At 39.8% G+C, this 27,637-nt stretch overlaps 1 protein-coding gene across 2 annotated transcripts in view; it reads right to left on the bottom strand.

Annotated features, from left to right (window-relative positions):
* Positions 1 to 23,851: 23,851 nt before the first annotated feature.
* The window catches only part of LOC126100215 (spermine synthase-like), a 52,147-nt gene continuing 48,361 nt past the window's right edge, over positions 23,852 to 27,637 (bottom strand). For both annotated transcript variants that reach the window (XM_049910778.1, XM_049910777.1), the window contains exon 8: positions 23,852 to 26,817. In XM_049910778.1, coding sequence (XP_049766735.1) covers positions 26,665 to 26,817 — 153 coding nt within the window. In that variant the 3' untranslated portion in view covers positions 23,852 to 26,664. The remainder of the gene's footprint in view (positions 26,818 to 27,637) is intronic.

Here is a 27,637-nt window from a genome sequence, read left to right as displayed (position 1 = left end):
CTGTAGGAGCAACCGAATGAAAAGATTCATCACCTTTTTAGCTTTATATATTAACTGAAGGATTCATTCTTTCTTTTCAAGTGAAAACTATCACTAGTTTTTCTGTCAGTTGAACCGCATACTCCTTTCAGCTGAAAGTGCTCTTTAGTGTTTTAGCTGACCAAGCTATCCACTTATTCTTCTGGGTGAAACCAGCCTGCAGTACTGTAATTAGTTGAATTAAAGCAGTGCTACATAGTGACAGAGGGTGGCCCTAAGTGAAGATGTATCTATCTCATGGGTATGCCAAAGTTAAAATAAGCAGTATACATGTTCATTTAATCATTAACAAAATGGAGTAATTTTTCGTCATGTAAAACAAATTTGTATGCTGTTGTGGATTAAACTGTTCCAGATGCCATTAATGTGTAACTCATTAACCTGACATATTACTGGGGTAGGCTTGTCATCACTTAAATTGCCAACTCCAGTGGAAAAATTCGAAAATCCTGGCCATACGGGTCAAATTGGATTATTTTCCTGGACACAAACAGAGTGTATACAATAAGTTGGCCAATGGGCATGATGTCCCATGGGGAACGGGAACATGAGAGGTGGGAATGTTTCAGTGCTGACAGTGCCAGCAGGCGTGTGCCTCCTACCAATGAGCAGATATAAATTACACATGAGAGCAGGCCCAGGTCTAAGTGGGGGTATCAAACCAGGTTATCTGCCCCAGGTGGTAATTTCAGGAGGCACCAAACTCATATTCTTGAAGAAAAAGCCTTGTTTCACAAAGTGCGTAGCATTCAACGCATTTTGGTCTATCGATTTTTCATGTGATTTTTAAACGCACCCCACCCTCAGGGGCTCAGCATTTGTTTGCCAAGTACGGCTTGGTGACCCCACGGTTACTGATCTTGGGACTGGTAAGCACTGCCAGTCCCCTGTCACCGTAAGCCCTGGGCATGCTTCAGCAACCACTGCAAGGTGTGGCAGTGGAATGTTGTGTGTCACAGGGAACAGGGATCTTTGTTTGACTGCCTGGATCGTATGGTTAAAACCTCTACAAGAAACTCAAGTGTGCTGCGCACTGTTGAGATGCATGGCTGTTGAAGGCAACCTCTGGGGAACCTGCCACTCCTCAGTTGTACAGTGCTTGTCTAGGCATGCGGGGATCTTTTTAGGTGGACTTATTTCCGTAGCTGCCTGGGGCCAAGATGGATCTTTCTGTCTTCGCTTCCACCTCCTAGCAGAATGGGTGAGCCACTGGTCCATACTAATGCCCAGTCAAATAAGAGGGCTCGTATAACTGGTCCTTCGGACTCAGATATATTGAAGAATTCAACTGGGTTTAGTAACAGAACACATGCTGCTGACCAGAGTGTATTTTTATTAGTTAAATGGAAAGAGGGGAGTTTTGAAAACGTGTCACCTTTTTACATACAAAAGGGTTTATAAAGGATTGCCGGTACCTTAAAATCAGTAAAGCGGCTAGGAAATGTGACACTATTGATGGAAATATCAAGTTCCCAACAATTAACAAACCTGCAGAAGGCCAATACCCTGGGGAATATGCCATTGAGGCCGAGCTCCATACCACATTAAACTACAGTAAAGGTGTTGTGATCTGCAAAGACCTGGTGAACATCCCCAAGGAAGACCTGAAAGCTGAATGGTCCCAAGAATGCATTGTAGATGTGCAGAATATTATGAAAAGGGTGGAAGGTGATCTGATTAAATCCGACTCGTTCATCTTCACTTTTAATATCACAAAACTCCCAGAACATATTAAGGCATGTTTTCTTCGCTTAACTGTGTGGCCCTACGTCCCAACCCCATGTTTTGTTTTAAATGCCAATGACTTGGGCACAGCACACATGGCTGTAAGGGAGAGGTCACTTGTGGCAAATGTGGAAAGTCTGCCCATGACAGAGTCTGATGTTCGTCTCCTCCAAAGTGTGACAGTTGTTCTGGGGCTCACCCTGTCTGGAGTATGGACTGCTTTGCCTTCCTTGAAGAACAGAAGGTACAGGAAATAAAAAAGACATGACAGAAGATTTATAAGATCATACAGCCCCCAACATTTACCACCTCCTTTGCGTCAATTGTTAAACAGCGAGTACAGAAAACTGATGCTGCTACACAAATGGAGGTAACTAGTGTTAGCACTAGTACCTGCATTTGTCAGTGTACTAGTGGTGCTGCAGTTTCTTTACCATCTACACTGTCTCCAAAAACATTGGAAAAGTCTGTGGCTGATAATGTTGCAGAGCTGCTCCCTCTAAGTTCCAGTCTGGTCCGACATCAAGTGCTGTCACTACTGTTGCCCCCGTTGTGGTTCCAAAGCCTACCCAGGGCAAAAAATCAGAGGCCAAGCATCCCCCACTAACGGAGTCAAGCCACTAAACAGTCCGATGATGTCGACATGATACTATCTGACATCTCTCTTGACTCTTCTGTAGAGCTAATGGTGGTTGATGTTGAACAGGGCAATCATCTTGCTCCAAGACTGAGCCCCCACCCTTTATGAGTTCACCTCCTCAGCAGAAAGACAGGGAGAAAGTGCAACCTACATGATAGATGGCTCCTATATTACATTGGAATATTAATGGGTTCAGGACCATGTAGAGGATCTGAAATTGCTAGTGCTGGACTGCCTTTGTTTATAAGAAACACATTTTAAAGCCACTGACACTCCTGTGTTACAGGGCTATACCCTTCACCGAAAGGATGACCTCAGTGGGGAGAGAGCAAGGGAGAGTTTGCTGTGTTTGCCATTAACACACATCACTGCTCTCCCCTTGGCTACTGACCTGCAAGCAGTTGCTGTTAAAATTCACAGGTGTCAGAGGATCACAGATGCAATAGACTCTGTGGCTCTTACAGATCTTGTGGAACTACTCTGTGACCATTTCTCCTGCTGAGATACTCCAATGCCCATCATGTCTTGTGGGGTTAGACCTAAACTTGCCTTGGGGTCAGGTTTTGGAAAGCCTCATAGCATCTGATGAGCTGTGCATCCTCCGCACTGGTACTCACATTCATTTCTGTACAGCTACCAGGTCCTTCTCAGCCATCGACCTCTCTGCATCGCAGATTCTGCTCAGTAGGAGGTCATTGACAATCTTCATTCCAGTGACCACTTCTCACTCTGAATTGGGCATTACCTGAAGTAAAGTCACCAACATGCATGGTCAGCAGGGCTAATTGGACACTGTTCAGCCAGATGGCTGTGTGAATATCGCAGCAGTGTCCCTGAATGGATGGACCACATCACACTAGTGATGCATCACGCCACTGACTTATCTATCCCAGGTCTTCTTATTAGGTGACCTGTACCTTGGTGGACAGATGAGTGCTGTTCAGCCATCAGGGACAGGTGTGCAACTCTTCCAAGTCGAGAGGGCCAAGGCTTCATATGTAATCAAGGAGAACAAGGAAAGGTCATGGCAAGTGTTCTATTCCACTTGTGCTACAAAAGTATGGGAAGCCATGAGGAGGACTTCTGGTAAATGCATTCGTTTACCCTCAGTAGCAGTACTGAAACAGGGATGTGTCTAAACAGCTCCCAAAAACACCACTTGGGCACTGGCAGAGAATTTTGCACAAACTACTGCCAATGGCAGCCAGGATCTGGCATTTCATGGCTACCATGCGACTGTAGAAAGGAGAAAATTGTACTTTAGATCCAATGTTTCTGAAACTTACAGTTACCCTTTCTCAATGTGGGGGCTGGAATCAGCTCTGTCTGCGACTCGTGATACTGCACCTGGTTACGACCAAATCCAGTACTGCATGCTAAAACATTTGCCTGCAACATCACAGGAAATCCTTCTTGTATGTTTTAATCTTATATGGCAGACAGCTATCTTCCCCGACTCGCATAGAGAGGCATTGTTGATACATCTCCTCAAACCGGAAAAGGACCGCACATATCCCAGTAGTTACTGGATTATCACCTTAATGAGCTGCATAGGAAAGACGCTGGAGCAAATGGTTATCCATTTTCTGATCTGGTTGTTAGAGACCAGACAACTCCTTAGTCACTCTCAGTATGGATTCTGGAGATTTCGGTCCACTGTCGGCAACCTGACCCTGCTAGAGGAAGCTATTCAGCAGTTTTTCTTATGTAACCATCACTGTATCAGAATGTTCTTTGATATCAGTAAGGCAAATGATACTACTTGGAGACACTGTATTCCCGCATAACTGCATCAATGTGGCTTTCGTGGTCACCTCCCCATCTTCATACTGTTTTTCCTGTCTCGCCAGTTTTTTAGCACACGAGTTGGTGACTCACGGTCGGATTGATTTGAACAGGAGAATGGTATGGTATGGTGTGGTGTGGTGTGGTGTGGTGTGGTGTGATGTGATGTGATGTGTGTGTTTGTTTTCATTTTAATTTTTCTCATATTTTTAATTTATCTGCCTTGCATATGGGGATACCATCCTACATTTTAGAGACTCAGTGAGGCTTCTGGGTCTCATTTTTGACTCTAAATTGTCGTGGTTGCCACAACTGAAATCCAGGATCCTGAAAGCACTGAATATTTTAAAGTGCCTTAGCCACAGGTCTCGGTGAGCAGACAGAGCACATTATCTCTAGTTTTATAGGGTTTTCGTGCATTCACCACTGGGCTCTGGGTGCACAGTGTATGGGTCAGGGAGGCCCTCTTACTTGTGGGTGATTGACACTGTCCATTATGAGGGTATTCGGCTGGCTATAAGTGCTTAGGAGACCAGTCCCATACCCAGCCTCTGTTCTGAGGTGGGGAAACTGCCACTTACCATCTGACACCAGCTCCTCATGGTGCATTGGGCGTGCAAGTTCCTTACAGCTCCGACTTCACCCGCACACCATACTGTTGCTTGTCCGCTTCTGGAGAGCCTTTTTCCCAACCATTGATGGGTCACAATGCCATTCGGGATCCACGTGCAGTTTGTGCTGGAGTCACTCGGTTTGGAGCCGTATGACTCCAACACCAGGGTTTTACCCATCTGTCACCCTGGTTACTGGAGAGGCCCAGAGTGATTTTAGATTTTAATGCGATATTTTCTGACATTTTATCTGAGCACTACAACTATATTGCTGCTGGTTTTTTTTATTTTATTTACAGATGGGTTGAAATGGGGATTCTGTTGATTGCTCTGTTGTTTTCCCAGATTGTGTACTCAAGGCCTGACAGCCTCAAAAGCCTTTGCTGTCTTTGATGCACAACTGTATGGAATCTTGCGGGCACTGGAGCAGATGAGACTTTCTGAGTGCCCTTCACTCCCTGAAACTTTTGTACCCTGTAGATCAAGTAGTCAAGACTATCCAGGATAGTCTCCTCCACCTACAACAGGTGGGGAACGAGGTGTCTTTCTGCTGGGTACCAGGGCACCTGGGAATTGGAAACGAAAGGGCAGATCTAGCAGCTAAGGAGGCATGCCTTGATCCTCAGGTATTTGTGTGCCATCTCCCTGTGTGCTATGACCTCACTGTTGAGCTCAAGAGTCTTGTGCCACTGGAAGAATGAGTGGCTGGAAGCAACAGACAATAAGCTCTGTGTCGTAAAGCTCACAACTAGGCTGTGGTGTACCTCCTTCCGGAGTGAGAGGACTCTCCAATGTGTAGCACTTGTGGCATACAGATCACTGTACGCCACATTTTATTAGACTGCATTTTATTTTCTGACCAGCGGGCCGCAGCTGATATGCTGATGGATCTGCAGTCTGTTTTAGGTAATGATGAAACAAATGTGGTTTGAGTTTTAAAGTTTTGTGAATTGTCCAAAACTTTTTACCAACATTTTAGGGAGGTGGTTGTAATATGTTCACGAAGCGATTGGCTACCCATATTTTATGTAAGTGGCTTGCCAGTGACATTTTCGTGTGCCTTCCTTTTAGCTCCTTCGTCATTTTACTTCTGTTTTAGTCTTCTGTATAGCATCTTTTATTCTTTCATGTTGTCTTAACATGTATGGTCATATTTTACTACTTTTATGTACATTCATTACTTTTAATATCAGTAAGGGCACTGATAACCCCACCGTTGAGTGCCCGTAAACACATGCACGCACGCACGCGATCAGCTCCAATTGAACAGCTCTGTCAGGATGGTCAATATGGAGCGAGATCAGCTGCTTTGGGCGGCTGCTTTGTCAGGCATAGGTTTGGTTCCTGTTGATAGTATTGGTAAGTAGGACTTCACAAGGCATAGCCTGCATCTTAATGGGAAAAGGAAGGGGAAACTGGCTGGGATGATAGCAAAATCTTTAAGGGGGCCACTGAAACTCATGGGAATACTTCTTTTTTTAGGCTAAGATCAGTGTCCAGTCATCCAATGCTGATTAAAATTAAGCTTAATGAGAAGCTCAGACAGGCAGGTAGGTACTAGAGATGTTAAAATATCACAAGATTTCATAACAGTACAGTGAAAAATAATGTTAGTATATTGCATAAGAATATCAGAGGATTAAAAAAACAAAGTAGATTAACTTCTTGTTTGTTTAGAAAATGTAGAAACTGAGGGTGGAATAGATGTACTATGCCTGTCTGATCATCATATAGTCACAGGTATGGAAATGGTAAATGTAAGTGGGTATAAACTTTCAGCACATGTAAGTAGAGACACTATGGAGAGAGGAGGAGTTGCCATATATTTTAAAATCTGCCATAGTGTGAAAACTCTGGAAATTAAAAATTTTTGTGTAGAGCAACATATAGAAGTGTGTGCCAACTAAATAATGGCACTTTTATAATTTTAGCCATCTATAGGTCCCCATTGGGAAATTTTCAATTAATTTTGAAACCTTGGGGTCTTTGTTGTGCTGTCTGTCAGACAGATGGAAGCAAATTATTGTTTGTGGGGATTTCAATGTAGATTTTCTGAAAGAGTCCGATAGAAAGCTTGACCTTGAAGTATTATTTGGTTCTTTCAATTTGACGTCAGTTATTGATTTTCCTACTCGGGTGGTACAGTAAAGCAGCACATTGACAGATAATGTTTTTATAGACCAAGATAAATTTAATCAAATAAAAACTTTTCTATTAAGAATGGTCTGTCTGATGATGATGCACAGCTATTTTCAGTACATGACATAGCTCCATACAGTAATACAATACAGTCCTCCAAAATAGTGAGTTCAATTATAATTTAACAATTGAGAATTTTAAGGAAAGCTTGCAACAGTTAGTCTGGGATGAGGTGTACAGGGAACCTTATGCTAATTTAAAATTTAACCTATTTCATGATACCTGTGAGAGTATATTTGAAAACTGTTTCCCTAAAACATGTAGGTAACCATAAAAAAGCCATGGCTCACTAAAGGGATAAAAATATCTTGTAAACAGGAAAGGGAAATGTATCTTATAGCTAAGAGCAGTAATGATCCCGAAACTGAAACATTATAAAAACTACTGCGCTGTATTAAGGAAAGTTATTAAAAACTCCAGAAGTATGTGCATTATGTCTGAGATTAGCACATCTGATAATAAAATTAAAACAATTTGGAATATTGTTAAAAGGGAAACACGGCAACCGAGAGCACAGGAAGATTGTATTTCTGTCAAACTCCATGAAATGTTTGTCAATAGAAATTCTGAAGTAAAAAGCATTTCTAATAATCATTTTTAAATGTTGTAGAGAAAATAGGATCCAACTATTCATTAGAAAATGCAAGGTAGTATATGGAAAAGGTAATATCTATGCAATTTGAAGAAATTGAACCCACCTCTCCTACTGAAATTAGAAAAAATAATAAATTCACTCTAAAGTAAAAGCTTGCGTAGAATTGATGGCATTTCCAACGGAGTACTAAAAGCTTGTTCCGAACAAATAAGTAGGAGTCTCAGCCACATACGTAGTAGCTCACTGAAATGGTATTTTTCCAGATAGACTGAAATATGCTACTATTAAACCATTGCATAGAAACGGGGGTAGGTCTGATGCTAACAACTACCGCCCCATCTCACTTCTGACAGCTTTATCCAAAATCCTTGAAAAAGTAATGTATTCAAGACTGTGTGTAGTGATGCATAGTGAACGAGTGAATAAAAGTTACTGTTCTGTCGTAAAAAAGGAATCCTGTGAAAACTGTAAAAGTGAAATCGAAAAACTAAAATAACGCATTTCAAGTTTACAAAAAATTGTAGATCTTCTAAGACGTGAGTATAACTAATGAAAACTGTGAGCTGAAGAAGTTGAGCCATATTCTAGATGATAAAACAATTAAGCCACAAAACGGGAACCTGGTGAGTGATGAGAAGTGGAAAGGAAGCGATAGACAGGCATCAAATGCAGCAAATGAAATTATAATTACAGATAACAGGTATAGTGTTCTGTCGACTAGTAGTGATGACTGCAATAAGGATGACAAACTACGTAAAGGGTGTGTGACCAAGAAAACAAACCAGTGGGCGAAAGACGAATGCAACGGAAAACGACTGTGCCAGTGACTAAAAGTAGTGACATATGCTTCAAAAATAGTGAAAGCAGCGAAAGGGTAGAATCAGATGGAAAAAAAGTCTGTTAACAAACTTAATAAACAACGTGAAGGTAGCGGCAACCCCACTCTGAATTCCGCCACGAAGTGCAACGTCTGCTTGCTTGCTTGCTGACAGTCATGGAAGAAAGCAGGCTGAGATTCTACAAAGTGTTAATCAAAATATCCAAGTAAGTAGTGTGGTGAAGCCAGGTGCGAAAACAAATAACATTGTAATAAACACATCCTTAGACGGCAAAATGTCGCATGACAATGACTTCGTTGCCTGGCATGACAATGACTTCGTTGCCTTTATTGCAGGTTCAAATGATTTGGCTTGTAATGAAGCCAATTCGTGTATTGGAGATTTGTCTAAATTTCTGGAATGAAACAAATAAAAAAAACTATTGTTGCTACCATCCCGCACCGACACGACTTAATGTACAACTCTTGTGTAAACAAAGAGATTAGAAAAACAAATTCCAGGATTAAATTATTGTGTTCAAGTTACGAAAAATGTTTAATTCTAGACATGAGCGCACTAGGTAAGGACATGCTACTAAACATGGACTGCATCTGAACTATGAGGGTAAGCATTTTCTTTGCGAAAAAGTAAGCATATTGATCACTGAAAAGATCGAACTCAGTAGCCGCATATATAAAAATAGTTTGCTTTCGAGTGAAACTGACGTACCTTTTTTAGTGTAAATCGGCCTTCAGTGCACACACACACGAAGGCGAAATCTTTACTGACTGCATCAAGAAAGACGAAAAATGTAAAATAATGTTTCAGAATGTTCAGTACATTACTAACAAAATAGAGCAAATTGATGAAATTCTAGGGAATGTAAACCACACATATATATTGTGAATGAACTTTGATGCAAGTCTGAAGAGGCTCGTAGTTTTAAGTTAAACAGTTACAAAATGTGAGTGCGTACTACAGAAAGATACACAAGGGTGGAGGTGTTGGCATTTTTTGTTAGAAATTACATACATTGTGAAAAAATTGACTGGGTTGACAATCTTGCAATCTGGCCTTTGAAGTAGCAGCTGTAAAAATGAAGGTAGGCAAAAACAGCCTAATAATTGTAGGCCTGTATAGATAACCAAATAGTGATGTAGAAGAGTTCTTTTGCCAGCTAGAACAACTTCTGAATAAACTATCAACAAACAAAAAAAGGTAATAATAACAGGAGATGTAAACATAGACTCTTTAAACTATACTGGTAGTGTAAATTATCTTAGATATTCTGACTTATTGCATTGCTATAACTATAACAAAATAAATGATGAATCAACCAGAATAACACCTAACTCTCAATCTTGTATTGATCATGTTCTTTCAAATCTAGATAGGGAACATATCTCTCAGACCATACAGCTCTATCCATAGAAATTAATACAGACCACAAAATAGTTCTGCATAGTGACCAACACACTTATAAAAGGAAGATTAATTATAACTTACTTAAGAAGGAGCTTGCTGATAAGGTATATAGATCACAAGGTATTAATGAAAAGTGGGGCCTTTTATATGAAATATTTAACCATAGCTTTAATCAGGCATGTCCAATAGTAAAAAAAGAACTAAAGAAATCAGATCCCACAAATAAACATAAAATTCCTCCAGAAATACATAAACTAAAGGAAAATATGAAGGACCTTTATGTGCTGTTCCGAGAAACAAAATTGCAGTACTTCCTAACAAAGTAAAAAAGCACCAGAAAGACATACAGGGAATCCCTGAAGAGACTAAAAGCACTTCATTATGCTGAACAGATAAGAAAAACTAGTAACACTAGCAAAACAGCCTGGCATATTGTAAAGATAGAATGTGAACATAGAGAAAAACCAGGCTGCAGAAACATTGCATTAGAAGAAAATGGAATACTGTTGAATGAACCAAAGTCTGTATGTGAGGCCTTCACTAAACATTTTAGTAAAGCATGCAGAGAAGAAAAATATGAATCAGCCCTGAAAATTAACACAGTTAAAATGAGTAATTCATTTTTCCTAAGGAGTGTAACAGAGTTTGAGGTCATGAATATAATCTCAAAACTCAAAGTAAAATCATCTAGTGGCTGGGATGACATATCGTCCACACTACTTAAAGAATGCAAAAATGGGTTAATAAAACCAATAACACATCTAATTAACAGTTCAATTGGCCAGGGGAACTCTCCAGAGCTTTTAAAAATCACTGAGATACAACCAGTGTATAAAAAGGGGGCTATCACAGACATAAATAACTACTGGCCAATCTCTTTTGTAGGGACTATTTCAAAAATTATAAATTATGACTATGTACTCACTGTATGTATTTAAGACCATAATGTTTGTAAAAGAGAGCGAGGAAAATAGTGTAAAGAACAGTGCCACCCATAATTACTGTACTCGAGCCAAGAGTGACTATCATAGGATACGGACTAACAAGAAAGCTACAAATGACAGTCCATATGTAACTGGGAGACAATTCTATAATAAGTTGCCAAAAAATATAAAGCAACTCCAAGGCAATCTTTTCAATGGCAAGTTGAAAAATTTGTTAATAGAAAGATGTTTATACTCATTAAAAGAATTCTGAGCTGCAATACTGTTAGTTTATTCTTTTACATACTGCAGTATCTTAGTGGTGGTATTGTTATAATTGGCTAATTGATGTATATAATCATTATATGTATGGAGTGATATATAATTTGCTAATGTGTTTATAACATTATTGCATGGAATGATATACAATGTGCTACTTGATGTATATATTCATTCTTGGAATGACATGATATTGATATAACTGTACAAAAAATGACGATGTGCAAGACTGTAAAGTTAACATGGGCAAATAAACATTATTATTATATTACTACTACTAACATCACATATTTGTAAAAACAAAGTACTAACAAAATGTCAGTTTGGTTTTCAGAAAGGCTTTTCAACAGAAAATGCTATATATCCTGTCTCTGATCAAAAATTAAATGTATTGAATAACCGAACATCACACATTGAAGTATTTTGTGATCTCTTAAAGGCTTTGACTGTGTGAATCATGAAATTCATCTAGATAAGTTTAACTATTGTGGTATAAGTGGTACAGTGCACAGATGGTTTAATTCATATTTAACTGGAAGAAGATTGAAATTAACATTACAGATAGTCTGCAAAAAAACAGCAGAGTCCTCTAACTGTGGAGGTGCCAAGAATTGTGTCCCCACAGGGCTCAGTCTTGGGTCCCTTATTGTTCTTAATACATATTAATGACTTGGCACTATATTCATGAAGATGCAAAGCTAGTTCTTTTTGCTGATGATAAAAGTATAGTAATCACACAAAAAAAAAAACAAGAATCAGCAGAGGAAACTGTAAATAATGTCTTTCAGAAAATTGTTACGTGGTTCTCTGCAAATGAACTCCTTAAATTTTGAGAAAACACCGTTTATACAATTCTGTAGTAAATGGCATAACACCATTGATAAATATAGACTATGAACAGAAGTCTGTTGCTAGGGCAGAATATTCAAAACGTCTAGATATGTGTGCACTGATGAGAAACCGGATTGGAAGAAATACATTAATGATCTGCTGAAACAGTTAGGTTCAGCTATTTATACTATTAGGGTTATTGCAAATTTTGGTGATAAACAGATCAATAAATTAGCCTACTATAATTCTCTGCTTTCATATGTCATCATATTTAGGGGCAATTCATATTTAAGAGAGGAAGTAATCATTGCACAAAAGCGTGTAATCAGAATAATAGCTGGAGACCACCCAAGTTCACCTTGCAGACATCTATTTAAGGAACTTGTGATATTCAAAGTACCTTCGCAATACATGTATTCCCTTATGTAATTTATTATTAATAACCCATCCCAATTAAAAAATAACAGTGAAGTGCATAGCTACAACACTAGAAGAAAGGATGATCTTCACTATTCTGGATCAAATCTCACTTTGTAACAGGAAGGGGTGAATTATGCTGCCCCAAAAATCTTTGGTCATTTGCCAAATAGCATTAAAATCTGACAGATAGCCAACCAGCATTTAAAAGCAAATTTAAAGAATTTCCGAATGACATCTCCTCCTACTCCATAGATGAATTTTAATATATGTAGTAAATATAAAAAAAAAATTAATTATTTTGTGTAAAGAAAACTTATGTTAAATTACACGTTCCAAATCATTACGAAATGTCGTATTCATGATGTATGGAACATGTATGTATGTACAGTGTAGTTACATGCAGTTGTCTGGCGGGCGGAACGGCATTGTGGTATATGTGATCGCCAACTGTCGGCGGCTTCTCATTGTCTCTAAAGGAGGATGCAAAATATAGGGTGTTTCAAAATTGTCTTTACAACTTTGATCACATATATTTCAGAAATGAGAATAGGCAGAAAGTGCGGTTTGCGGCACGATGTTAATGTATACCTAAGGTTCTAGTAGCTGCATCACACAGTTCAGCGTGTTAAGGTGATCAATTTTCTACAGCCAAATTTTGAACACATTAAAAAATTTTGAGATTACTAAACTGTCTGAATTTCACATAATACATGCAAATTATCACTATAATTTGCTACAAAAAGTACATTAATTTACATTTTATTAGTACCTTCTAATATGGAGTGCGAGCAAGCATACAGTATTTATCAGTACTGTAAATTTTCTTCAATATATATTCAACAGCCTTATGAAAACATCCTACTCAAGTTTTGTAATAATTCACTCTAGTCACTAACACTGCTTTTGTAGTTTCCAAAACAAACTGTTTTGTCACTGCTCCACACATTACTCATTTGGGAAATTACCCTTTCAGTGACAGTATACTGATACAGGTGAAATGAATATACAGTTCAGGATAAATAATTTCGTAATTGTTAAGTCCAGGACAAATAGGTGTTCTGAATTACTTTTGAAATAAATTGCGACAGAGCTACAAAAATCATGTCTGTCACGAGAAAAGAGGTGACGAGAGGACGGGTGATCACCTTAAATGTGTGTCGTTTGTAGCACACATGTTATCTAAGTGATATTCGAGTCCCATGTCCGGCTTAGGATGTCCTCATTAAAGCGTGCTATTGCTGCTCTGATGCAAGTACACAGTTCGTGCAAGTCCCGCCCGAAGAAAAAAATATAATGCAGTTCTGCCGGACTTGGGTGTCAGATCTGGTCTGTACAAACCATTTCGCACACTATGCCAACTGCTGGAGGGTGGTCAGTCAATAACCAACATGGAAAAAGAAGGGGGGGGGGGGGAAGGTGTGCGTCGTCATTGTGCCACAAAGTACACCTTTCTATCTATTCCCATTTCTAAGACATACCTAATCAAAGTAGTAGAGGCAATCTTGGAACATGCTGTATGTGTGAAAGAGAGCAGCTAAGCGTGCTTACTCATGCATTTTTAATAGACTAAAATGAGGAACCTATTTATAGTTAGATCCTGATATTTATTACAATCTATTTCCGATCAATCGAATTTCCAAAGGCACGAAGGCAGGTCCAGGTTTACCCTAGACAGTTGTATCCCTCCAGCATGCCTCTGTACACTATTAAAACTAGGACCAATCCGGGGAAACCTGGACTTACTGCAGCCCTAGTTTGGGGTGCAAAGTTGAGTGTAGTGGTTCCCTTAGGGATATACGAAGAGGAAAGGAACCTTGCCTCGTTTTAACAATAGTTTGCATTCTGCTTCATAGGAATGTGTGATGTCCACAAATGACAAATCATTTGAAAATTCAGCCATTTATTTGTGTGGAAGGTAAATACACTGCCATTTGTGAAAAGTGCAACACCGAGAAGGAATTACCCAAATAGTGCCACACATTGTGGAAGTGGCGACAGGAGTGCAAGAAATACGTGATACGTTTTGCAGCAAGATGGGGTACTCACAGGCTGAGCAGAGCCCTCTCGTGTCAGTCCGACAGGGTCAGTGTTGCACCTAGTGTAGTCAGTGCAGAGCGGTCACACAAAGTGGAAACAATACAATGAGTGAAACTTCCTGGCAGATTAAAACTGTGTGCCGGATCGAGACTCGAACTCGGGGCCTTTGCCTTTCGCGGGCAAGTGCTCTACCAACTGAGCTACCCAAGCACAACTCACGCCCCGTCCTCACAGCTTTACTTCTGCCAGTACCTCGTCTCCTACCTTCCAAACTTTACAGAAGCTCTCTGCGAACCTTGCAGAACTAGCACTCCTGAAAGAAAGGATATTGCGGAGACATGGCTTAGCCACAGCCTGGGTGATGTTAAGGCAAAGGCCCCGAGTTCGAGTCTCGGTCCGGCACACAGTTTTAATCTGCCAGGAAGTTTCACATCAGCGCTCACTCCGCTGCAGAGTGAAAATCTCATTCCGAGTACAGTGAGTGTCAGTATGCCTCGTCGACATCAAAGGCAGCCATATCCGCATGTGAGCTAGTTCGAACAGGGCAAAGTGATCGGTCTCTGGGAAACAGGGTTGTCATACCGTGACATTTCGACTCACACAGGACATGATACTATGACAATAATGCCTGTGTGGAAGCAGTGGATAGAGGAAGGTCGTACGCAGTGACAAGCAGGAACTGGACCATGGAACATGACCACAGCAAGGGATGACTGTCATCTCATCTGCATGGCCACTGTGGACTGTGCAGCATCATCTACAGTGTTGGCTTGTCACTGGAGTACTGCAACAGGTGTGAACTTGTCTGCATCGACAGTTTGTCGCTGCTGTCTGCTGCAGGTTGGACTGGTTGCAAGCATGCCATTACGCCGGCTTCCATTGTCCAGAAACCACAAGCTCCACCAACTGCAATGGGCACGTGAACACCATCACTGGGGTGCTGAGTGGCAACTTGTAATCTTTTCGGATGAGTCCCACTTCAACATGTCCTACAGTGATGGTCGCGTAAGTGTCCAGCAGTACTGTGGTGAGCGCAATCTAGAGGGTTGCATTGTGGAGTGGCATAGCGGTCAAACACCAGGTGCGATGGGTTGGAGCACCATTGCTTTCAACAACCGATACCTAATGGAGGTTGTGGAGCCTGAGGTACTCCTCCTGCTTCAGGAATCTCCACAGGCCACATTTCAATAGGAGAATCCCTGGCCACATATTGCAAGAAATGTAGAGGCCTTCTTCGAAGAGCGATGGGAACCTTTGCTTCCCTGGCCTGCACATTTGCCAGAAATGTCGCCCATCGAACATGTCTGGGATATGGTTGGTCGGCAACTGGTGCGTCATGGACCACCAGTAACTGGTGTCTCAGATTTGTGGACTCTGATACAAACTGCATGGAGGGAAATTCCTCAGGAACGTATTCAGAACCTTAGTGATTTAATGCCATGGTGTGTAGCAGCTCTAATTGCAGCACATGGTGCCCACACGGCATAGTGAATAGTAGGGCTCAAAGGACGTGTACCAATTTGAAAAGGTAATCTTTTGTTACTTGTCATGTACCTAACATGTGGTATTAAATTAATTGGATTCATTCATTTTCTTCTTGGTGCTGCAGTTTCCGCAAATGGTAGTGCATTTTGTGCAGAAAACTAAGTCACCAGCTACATATGTACGGCCCATGTTTTCTGTTTTGTGGGTTGTGTCATTGCTATAAAAATTCACAAGCACATATTTTCAAGACTGTCTGTATGACGTTAGGAATATGGAAGGGCTAGGAGAGATTATTAATATTTAGTCTGTTTTAAAACCAAGTTATATTAAAAAGCTTTTCTATTTAAATATTTATTTTTTGCTTTTTAGTCGTGTGTGTGTGCTAAATTTTTCGGTTGATTTCAAACATTTTGATGAGATTACAGCAGGACATGAGGAAAACTTCAGGTGTATTTCAGTCTCTCTTCAAATGAGTCAACCAATATATTGCTCCCTCATAGGCATATCTCACGAGAAATTAACCAATGTAAAAACTAGATAGAATTGAGCTGACAGGGAAGCTTAGCAGTAACAGTTTTTAAGGAGCTCCGGAAAGGCTCAAAATCATGAAAAGTTCAATTTTTACTTTTTTGCGTTTTCTGAATCTGCAGACTATTACCTTTTAATAGATATATAATTTATTCAATTCCGAAGACTACAACTATTTCGAAATGTGTTCTACATGGGCGTGACCCACTGTGGTGCTGTTAAACTGCTGTCAAATGGTGTTATTATTAACGTCCGTGTTCATCAGGTACATTTTAGTGACGTGAGATAAAGTATGTGTTGTGGCTAACCTGTGATGGTTCAATATATATCGCTGGTGTGATTGTCGATTGTTTCATGTTGACTTACTCTGTCGTTATCTCGAAAATATTCGTAATTAATTCTGTTTCTTGAGTCTCTGTTTTGTTGAAGTATAATAATGGCTATTAGGCAAAATACACAAAGTGTCGACGAAATGAAGAAGGCTGTTTGGGCTTTTTTTTTTTCATACTTCTTCAACCGATGAAAATCCCCAACATAGCTTGTGTCCCAAAGAAGAAGACAGTTGGTGTAAATATAACAAAGGATTGCTAACTGGTGAAGTGTACACTCATAAGCATAGTCTGCCTCATGCAATAATTGAGGTGATAAACCTATTTTGAGAGACTTAGCAGCACCTGAACTGTTGAAAAAGTGTATTCGCGGAAAAACTCAAAACCCCAGTGAAAGTGTAAATAGTGTTATATGGTTGAGAATCCCCAAGACTGTATTTGTTGGAATAGAAACACTTCACTTTGGTGTGTATGATGCTGTTGCGACTTTCAATGATGGCAACATTGTAAGGTGCAAGGTATTTAGAAATATGGGAATGAAGATAGGTTCTAACATGGTACGAGCGATGCTTGCTTTAGACAAGGAACGCCTTTGGGCTGCAGACAGGGCTGTAAAGAGTCTAGAAATACAAGCAAGAGTAAACAGGAGGAGTAGTTTGCAGAGGATGAAGATAATCCATCCTATGGACCTGGAATGCACTAAAAAGTTAATCCAATCTTTGTCGCTCGATTCCCAAAACTTTTATTTTCTCATACTAATTACATGTTTTCTAAGGATCTTCCAAACATATTTGTTTCAAACTTTCAGTAAATGTTACACAGTACCTTCTGCATAATTTAACACAGCCTTTTTCCAAAAAACTGTATATTTTTGAATATATAAATAAAAAAATTGCAAAAAATGTTAATTTTCATTACAATTGAAAAAAATCATCTTTAATAACTGAACTAAAATTTTGTAAAATCCCTGTGTTAAGTTGTAGCCCATATTCCAATAAATAATCTGTAAAAAGTTAAACTTCCTACCTCAAATACTTTGTGAGGAAAGATGTAATTTATAAGCGTTATTTTAACATTGCAAGTGTAGGGCGTTCCAGAGCCCCTTAAGTGCAGAACATTCGTGACTGGGACAAGGAAACAGCGAAGCAGCAGTGGTACACCAGTACCTACTCTGTCACACACCAGACTTGAAAGCAAGCTAATATTGCAGTCTCATCCAGTTCTGAGGTAGTTGAAAGTGTCTAGCTAATCAGGAAAATAGTTTAAAATCAACTGCAAAATTTGTGCCGAAAAAAACACAAGAAAACGACCTAATAAAAGGTACTAAAAAGTGGTTGTTCCTATACATACACACAATTTCACAATGCAGCACCAGATATTAAACTTTTAAAACCAACCAAAAATTGACATTTAATGCCACAAGTGCGAAACTTCGTATTTCAGTAAGTAAATACATACATTTTGAATGGACTTTTTTTAAGAAATACACGTTTTGTTCATATCTCCTTGAAATGAGGTACTTCTTTGTTTCTAAAAAAGTTATCAACCCTTGTCATGTTTCATGATAACAAAAAGGCTGAAAAAGTATGTAAATAAAATCACTCAAACACTGTGAGTGAGTGAAACCTTCATATAACCACCAAAACCGACGGGGACTTGTTTCAGTCAGTTGTCTCACACTAAATGAAATAAACTCAAACTCTGTGAGTGAGTGTAAACATTTATATAGCTGACATTGCCGCTGAGACTAGTGTCATTCGAGTGGGGGGGGGGAGATTGTTAAAAACAGTCAGTTATCACATCACTACATCCCAGAACCACCTCCCTCTGCAAGATACTGCTACAGTGCAGTGCAATCTTTATTAAAGCATTAGGCCCGCCTAGAACTTTTCCCCCATGGCACCCACACGCCTGCCTTCTACATGCTTCCCAGAATCCACATATCCAACAATCTCAGACACCCTGTTATGGGTTATTATGCTGCCACTGAAAGAATTTCAGCCCACACTGACCAACACCTCCAACCAATTACCCAGAATCTTGCCTCACACGTAAAAGATACCAACTACTTCCTTCACCAACCCTCCACTATCCTCACACCTTTACATCCTGGATCTCTACTTGTTGCTGTCGATTCCACTTTCCAATACACTAACATCCCTAATGCCCGAGGTCTTGCCACTGTTGAATACTGTCTTTCCCAATGTGCTTCATACTCCAAAACCACTATATTGCTCCTCATGCACCGTACTAATTTTGTCATAAAAAAAGAATTACTTCTCCTTTGAAGGGAAGATATACAACCAAATCTGTGGTGCAGCCATGGGCACCCTACTATACCAACTTGTTTATAGGTCATCTAGAGGAAACCTTAACCACCCAAAATCCCACACCTCTGGTCCATTTCAAGTTCACTGATAACATCTTCCTGATAACGGATTCAGGGCCAAGACACCTTACCAAATTCTTTGACAACCTCAACACCTTTCTCCCATCCTCTTCACCTAGTCATCCTCAACCCAGCTTGATATCTTCTTGGGCAGTGACCACCTCCTCTCTGATGTCTCCATCCACACCTCTGTCTGCATTAAACCCACCAACCACCAACACTACTTGCATTTTGACAGCTGCCATCCCTTCCACATTGAAAAATCCCTCCCATACAGCCTTGCCACCTGGGGAACTCCTTCGCCCAGTATCCTGAAGGCCTTCACAGACAGGCCTAGTCCACAAACATGTCTCCTGTGCCATTTCCTCACATCCCCCCAATTCCCCTACAGCACCCCAAGAACCAGCTACATAAGAGTGCCCCCTTCATCACCCAGTACAATCCTGGATTGGAATAACTGAACTACATCCTTCATCAGGTCTTTGATCACCTATCATCATGCCCTGAAATGGACATATTACCAAAGATCCTTCCCATCCATTCTAAAGTGGTGTTTCATTGCCCACCCAACCTCCACATCATCCTAGTTCATCCCTATGCCACTCCCAATCCCAGACCCTTGCTCAATTCACCCCCCCCCCCCCCAAGCACTTCCTATTTCAGTTGTCACATTCTTATCCTATGCCATCAGAGAGTGGGCCACCTGTGAAAGTGGCTATGTTGGATACCAGCTCTGCTGCAATCATTGCACAGCTTTTTATGTCGGTATGACTACCAACCAGCTGTCCACTGGGATGAACTACCGCTGCCAAATTGTGGCCAAGAGCATGGTAGATCATCTTGTGACACAAGATGGAGCTGAACATAAAATGCTCAATTCCAATGGCTGCTTCACCACCCTGACCATCTGGATCCTTCCCTCCACCACCAGCTTTTCTGAACTGTCCAGAAGGGAGTTATCCTTAAAACAAATTCTCCACTCCCGAAACACTCTCTTCCTCAATCTATTGTCCCCACACCCAACAGTTTCGGCTATATTACCTCCTCCCTATTCACGGCCCCGCACCCCCATTGTGTGCTACCCCCTGCTAGCACACCAACCCCCCTTTCCCCTCCACACAGTCTTCCAACTGATGCCTGTATCAGTCCCTGCACACACTCTCCTCACCCACACCCTTCTATCCCTCCCCCTTTCCCACTTCAGATTTCTGCTTCCATTCAACATGGCAGTTCATTCTGGTCTGAGCTTTCTGAGATGGCTGTTGTGTACATTTGTGTGTGTTTTCTTTTCTGAAAAAAGGATTTGCCTGAGAGCTAAATGTAACAGGTTTTCTTATTGTGCCTGTTTGCAACTCAGTGTCTTTGTACGGCATGTGGCAGTCTATTTTTTCCCTAAAATTGTTGATTTTCCATCCTGGAGTTTCCATTATCTGATATAATCAACTGACGAGTCAGTTTGGATATCAAACAACCCATAGTGTCCGTTTTATCCCACCCATCACAATTTAGTGAGTTACATCTCATAATCTGGATTCATGTGAAATGAACCCTGTGCTTTTTCAACAGCAACTGTCCTCACAGTGAGACTAACACGTTTGATGTATGTGAAGGGAGGGAGGTAGATTCAAGTCCAGAGTCTCATCAAAACTAGGCCATTAGAGATTGAGCATAAGTTCAAACTGTACAAGAACATGGAACGAAATCAGTTTTGGCCTTTTCACTGGAACCACCCAAAAATTTATATGCATTATTTGTGGAAACCATAAACATTTTAAATCAGGATGACTGAACAGCCCCAATTTGGTCTGTTGGACACACTTGGGGAACTTATGCGTCTGTACATATGCGCCCCCCTCTCCCACCCACAAACATTAAATATACTGTTCATTGTGCCCTTCAATCTGAAAACTAGTTTGATGATCTCTACACACTAGACTATCCTGGGCAAGCCTCTTCACACCTATTGCAATCTGCATCCATTTGAACCTGATTATGGTATTCCAGCATGGTCTCCCTATGTGATTTTTATCCCTTTCCCTTACACACACACACACACACACACACACACACACACACACACACACACTACCTTCCATTACCAATCCTCTTCAATTCATCTCAACTGCTTATTGTCCATGTTTCGCTTGAGTAGATGGCTACACCCCATACAAATGCTATCAGTTGTATTATACGTTGTTCCATCCTCCTGTCCCCCAAATGCCTTTCTTGCTTTTGCCAGTGTACATTTTACATGCTCTCTACTTTGATTATCATTGGTTATTTTGCTGCCCAAATAATGAAACTCGTCAACTCCTATTTGTTTTTTCATTCCCCTAATCTAATTCAACCAGCATAATCTTTTTTTAATTTGACTCAGTTCCATTACCATATTTTATTTTTCTTCATACTCAACAAACTTTTCAAGACACTATCCATTCTGCTCAACTCTTCTAATTCCTTTATACATTCTGGTTATCAACATTAAATTAGACAGGGAAAAGTATGAGGAAGGAAACAATTTGATGCGACATGCAAATCTATAGTTTTACAAAGCTTCTCCAAAGCCTTCAGCTAAAATCTGGACCTGATGCCTCTATTCAGACCCAAGATACATTGCCTTTGATCTGATACAGAAGCACATTTAAGTCATCTGTTTTACATTCCATTTAATACAAACAAAACCTATCAAATTTAGAAAAACTAAATGTATGGTTGTTAACCTAGTGAAACCACTTCAGTTTGACATCAAGAAAGTAGAAAATTCCGTCATAGTTCCCCAGTTTTTCCCTAGATACTTCAGTCAAAATAAATATCTTTTTTACCTCTTAATATTGTATGGTGTTGTAACTTTCATGTATGTTATTCGTGAGAGGGGGGCACCGAATGTCTATTCCTCACAGTGTTGCCACATTACTCAGCATGAAACAGATATTTTTTGTGAGTTAGCAATCCTTTCAAGAATGTCAAACATTCTTTGAGAGAAATGATATTCCCTATCTCAATGTGTTCTCTAATCTCAAAGAGTCCAAATTACTAGTACAAATAAAAGTTTTGAAATAAAACTTTCAAATCTTCCTAGTGACGAGTTACCTCAATGTCTACTTTCTTCTCATGTCACCTGGCTTGAATTGACCAACATACTGTTGGTTAGGGAATATCACTTTTTATAAAACCCTTTTCTGAGTTTTCTACTGCCATGTAAAAATTTTTTAAAGTGTAAATATTAAGAAGGTAACATCTCTTAAGACTAACAAAATACTTCACTTATTTTTATATGATTTGTTACTTATTGGCCATGTGCACGACAGCTTCCTTTAAACTGGTCTTATGTTAACATTATAATATATGTTCAGAGATAAACATAACACCTTTAACAACTAGAGATGGACATTCGTATTACATATATTAATATGTTCTGCAGAAATTATTAGCATTTGAACCATGTCAGCCTGTGGGTTTGGTATCGCAGTGCAACACCAACTATTGGTAAAAGGTGCCTATGGCTATTGTTGCTATAAACCAAAGGTAATGGATCATTGTGACTTGAGCAGACATGCAGTATGCCTTGCAGATGTATGCACAAACTGTTCTATCAAATCAGTGACTTTGAAAGAGGGCGCATTACTGGCATGAGCGAATGAGATGCAGCCATTATGGAAATTCCAGAACGGAAATTGCTGCTCATGTGGAACAAAGTGTTTCATCTGTGCAATGGGTGTGCGCAGAATGGTTCACAGAAGGCTGTAGAACACGATGAGAGGGGTCAGGTCACATCACCCAAACCACCCATTGAGATGATCGACATCTCATGTGAACGGCATTGCACAATAGATCTGCATTCTCCTCAGCTCTGGCAACAGTAACACATCATACACTATCACGGGTAACAGTTCATGGTTACCTGCAAGTCATCCACTACTCTGCCTACCTGTGACGAATGTGCAGAAACGTGCTAGATGACAATTTTGTGTGGAATGTCGTCACTGGGGACAGGAATGGCACCAGATAGTGTTTACAGACAAATCCAGGTTTTGTTTGAAACTGATGACTGCATTTTGGTTCCCTGCAGACAGGGGAGGAAGTATCACAGTGACTGCATTGGCACAAGACATACAATACCAACACAAGGCCTTAAGGAGTGGGGTGCTATTAACTACAACTACAAATCACAGTTGGTGCATGTCCAGGGCACTGTGATCTACGTGAATGAATCATGTGATCCATAACCATACCCTTTCTGCCCAACACCCCAGATGCCATTTTTCAGTAAGACAATGCAGAACCTTGTTGCTGCACAAACATATGCCTTGTTGGTTGTCACAGAATATCAGCTTTTTGCTCTGGCCTGTCCAGGTCACCATACTTGTTGCCAATTGAAAATGTGTGGGGTATGGTAACACCTGGTGCACTGCTGTGATCCAATGCCAACCATCACAGCTGAATGCAGTATGGGTGGCTGCACCTGAAGAAGCCATTTGTGCCTTATACGCTTCAATGCCATAACGGATGGAACAAGTTATCAGGCTCCATAGTGACCCTGTGCCTAGTAGGCAACAGGGACACATACTAACCGAGGTGACTGACTTGCTAATCATTTCTGCAGAACATACTAATTTACATGTCCTGTGAAATGTGAACATGCTATCTCTTACTTATTTAAGGCATTCTGTTTTTTGTGAACATGTATGTATCCATCTGGCAAGGCAAGTTTGTTGGTTGCTCTTACTTAAACTTTATGAAGTAGATGTATTATGATTAATACATTTAAGTAACTATAGGAATTGTAAAAGATATAATTGCTGCTACTGAACTTTATTTCAGAACATGAAAGGTGGGGACAAACATTGAATTTTTAGCTCACTGTGTGTGTGTGTGTGTCACACAGTCATTACAAATTAGTTTTTGAGTGTAAGTCACAATTCATTGCAATAGTAATACAGTCAGATGATCAAAAAGATGGTGTATCATTAGATGCTACAACAAATACTGGCTGCACCAGACTGCTTTTAAATGTTCATTCACAGGACACTCACTGTGTTATGCTGTAATGCTACATGCATTGTTAGGTACTGTTCTCAGGTCAGTTGACATGGAGTGACAGTCTGTAGAGCGCCGCATTGCAGCAGTAGAGGAACTTATAAAGACATTGCATTACAGCTTCTTGTGTTGTCCTGAATGGTTAGATTGTTGCTGAGCTATTGCTTTTGGGTTGGTGGATACCAGCATTTACTGTATCCAACAAAGATCTTCACTACCACAAGGACACAATGATGAGACTTCAATTTTGAAACACGTTCTTGGAGCTTCCGAAAGTTGAAGAGGGCATAGAGGACAGATTAATGATGTCAAATTACACTCATTCCAGTTTGTCTGGATATGTAAACAAATGGAAGTCAGTTCTGGGCTGCACACACCTCATGAGAACTGCTAGAGTGTGCTACACAAAAGTGCCAGTATTTCTTCAGAGCCACCCCTTTTTTTAAACGAGGACCTTTCTGTAACAGTAAATTCTGAGTGCTAGATTTTTCATGCTGTATCACCATCTATAGTTCCAGCAAGACAAAGCAACAGTCCATTCTGCGCATCTTCCTGCGGAAATCCTGAATTAAATGATTCCAGGCAGAGTTATTTCTCACTTTGGGAACATCAATTGGCATGTTTGTTCCCCTGACATCACATCTAATTATTTTCTTGTGAGGCTATCTTGAAGTTCATGAGCAACTCCCAAGCATTATTAGTGAACTGAAAGATGAAATTCATGAATGCATTTGGGAGGTTCCAAGAAATATATTGTGTCTTCTCTTCCAGACAGACTACATGAATGTGTCATTCAGCAAGGACATGTACCAAATGTTATTGTCAAGAAGTATGTAGACACTAATTCTTGATAAAAAATAATTTATCTTTACTAAAAAGATAAAGATTTTCACTTTTTTCCCCTGAATTACTGCTGAATTTTCAAAACAGACAGCTGTTTCTGGTGCACCCTGTATAAACCTACAAAACTTGGTTATCAATTTATGAGCACAATTAAGTTTTTACCTTGTGACAACTGCATTGGCTTGTAAAATATAGATACAAGACTGTAGGATACAATGTAAAAATATTTATGGAAACAGAGCGCTTACGAGCAAATTACTTCACTAATCAAACAAATACTACTTCCTTATTACTGCCAATATTGCATTAAAACACAAAAACGATACATTGACATGACTCATAATTTGAGACTAGAATTCTCCAGTCTAAATGCAACCAATTGTGCTGCACAGCATCACAATTAATTTACTTACTGGCCACAAAATAATTCAGTCTAAATAATGTACACAAACATTATCAATGTCCACGGAATATATTGAAAGTGGGCACACTAGTTAAATAGTTAATGTTTTGCAACTTAAATTGGTCCAGGTACTAGGTAAATTTCTTAAGAGAGTAAGAAAAACAAAATTAACATTAAAAAAACAGTGAAACCAATTCCAGAAGTAACACTTGGGATACTTTTACATGAAGATGATTTCAAATACTTAACTACTGCACTATTTCTGACAAGGATGTTTTAAAATACACGCTACAGAAGCTTCTGAACCTGTTGAATGGTACTACACTCCAAAAACACTGCACCGGCATTCTTATTGATTATGAATACAGTGCTAGTTTTCTGTTTTGTATGAAGTAACATTTGCCTTCCAATCAAATACCAATTTTTCACTTTTTACATTTTACGGCTTCTGGTCATGTTAGATGAGTTACCTTTGTTAAATGACCAGCTGAATGTCAGTGTGGATAAATATATGTGGCAGCTACTTAACTTTTTATCCCAGTTTATAATATTAAGGAAGTGCACAAGGCCCACTTTTCCTCTCATTTGTAAAGCGTACATAATTTTAGCACTGCAGTTCATACATAAATAAAAACTGAGAAGAAAAATCTTTTATGACTACTGACAGTGGTGGGGCAATATATTAAGATGCATATATCAAAAGATGGGATGATGATAATTTATGAAAAGGATAGATTACTGCTCACGTATGGCAGAGTCATAGACAAGCACAGAAAGACTGAGCTAACTTTCTTAGTAGTCTTTCCGTTGTGCCTGTCTGCGACTCTAACTCAACTTCTCCACTATACGGTGAGTAGTGATTTATCCTTTTTACAATATTGTCACTCAGATATAGATATGCTATATTTTATGTACTACACACAGTCACTTGCAGAAATAATACTTAAAGAGCACAGTAGAAAACTAAATGGATTAGAATAACAAAACCTAATAATGACTTCACATGTCTTAAATGTTTATGAGGAACAGCCATGACAATATGGCATTTGCACCAAATTAAGGGACTTAACACTTTGCATTTCAGTCACATTTCATGTTAACATAAGTTACATATAACTTGCAGACAACACTATTTCTGTATCTACTAAATTTAAAGCAGTACTGAGAAAATATCCTTGTGACTTAATTGTGTGCACACATTTCTTGACTGCACAGCTTTCATCTTGTGGATGATCTGGCAGTTTACTGTTGCTGTCATCTTGAGATCACAAGGGCTGTGAATGCTGTGTGCAGCATATTTTCCTTAATGTGAAATTTGAAATGCTAGTTGGGTACTGGCTGTACTTGATAGAAGATCCAGTCTTCCATAAATGAGGGTACAAATGCATGATCACGTGTGAACTGTACTGGTACAGAAAGCTGCTTTAGCTGAGACTCAAACATGCTGAGAGACTCTGGACAAGATGCTCCATTTCCCTAAAGAAAACAACAACCATAAAATTAAACTGTCTAGGTAACAAACATAGCAATTAGTATTAATAAAACAATACACTGACATATCATCTAGAGACCACATCATCACTGAATACAAAAAAAAATTGGTTCTTTCACGTTCTCACTTAAAGAAAAATGCCACACTGTTCAGTCTGGACAAAAATCAGGCATTTTAAGTGAAGATTGACTGGATTCAAGCATAACAACAGCTTTCAATTTGACACCACTGCAGCAGTATGTCTGTAAATTTTACTGTTTACTTACTCAAGCAGCTTCATCTGACCTGAGTAAACCTGAGGCTGAGTAAGCCATGTTCCAGACCTTTCGAGGGAGAAGCAACATGTCAATAGCTGCCAACACTGACCTCTTGACTATGAAGATGGTCACTGAAAACTGTTTCATGCAGCACTTTTCAAGCTAACAATTTTCTTCCTCTACAGACCAGTGTACAAAGTAATGAGGGTCATTTGCCATCATGAAACGGAAGTGTGTTAACACAATACTACGAAGTTCTGAGGACGAAGGGGAAGTACTGCTACTCTACATTTTAACATCTAATCTTCTTAAACTGAGAGTGAAGTATGTAATAATTCTGAAAGGAACCCGAACAGTTTTACAAAAATTCTTTAGGACCAGACTACTACATCATCTCAAATACTAAATAGCTCTATCGCTAAGTTAAGGGCAGCTGTTTGTGGATTGGAGGTGGGGGGGGGGGAGGGGGGGGAGGAGAGAGGGAGAACACATAAAGAACACTAATAATATGGGGCGTTCAAAGAGAAACGAGCCGGAGGCATCATTA

This window comes from Schistocerca cancellata, chromosome 9 (genome assembly GCF_023864275.1).
Source record: "Schistocerca cancellata isolate TAMUIC-IGC-003103 chromosome 9, iqSchCanc2.1, whole genome shotgun sequence".
NCBI lineage: Eukaryota > Metazoa > Arthropoda > Insecta > Orthoptera > Acrididae > Schistocerca > Schistocerca cancellata.
This window is presented reverse-complemented; position numbering and strand designations above follow the sequence as displayed.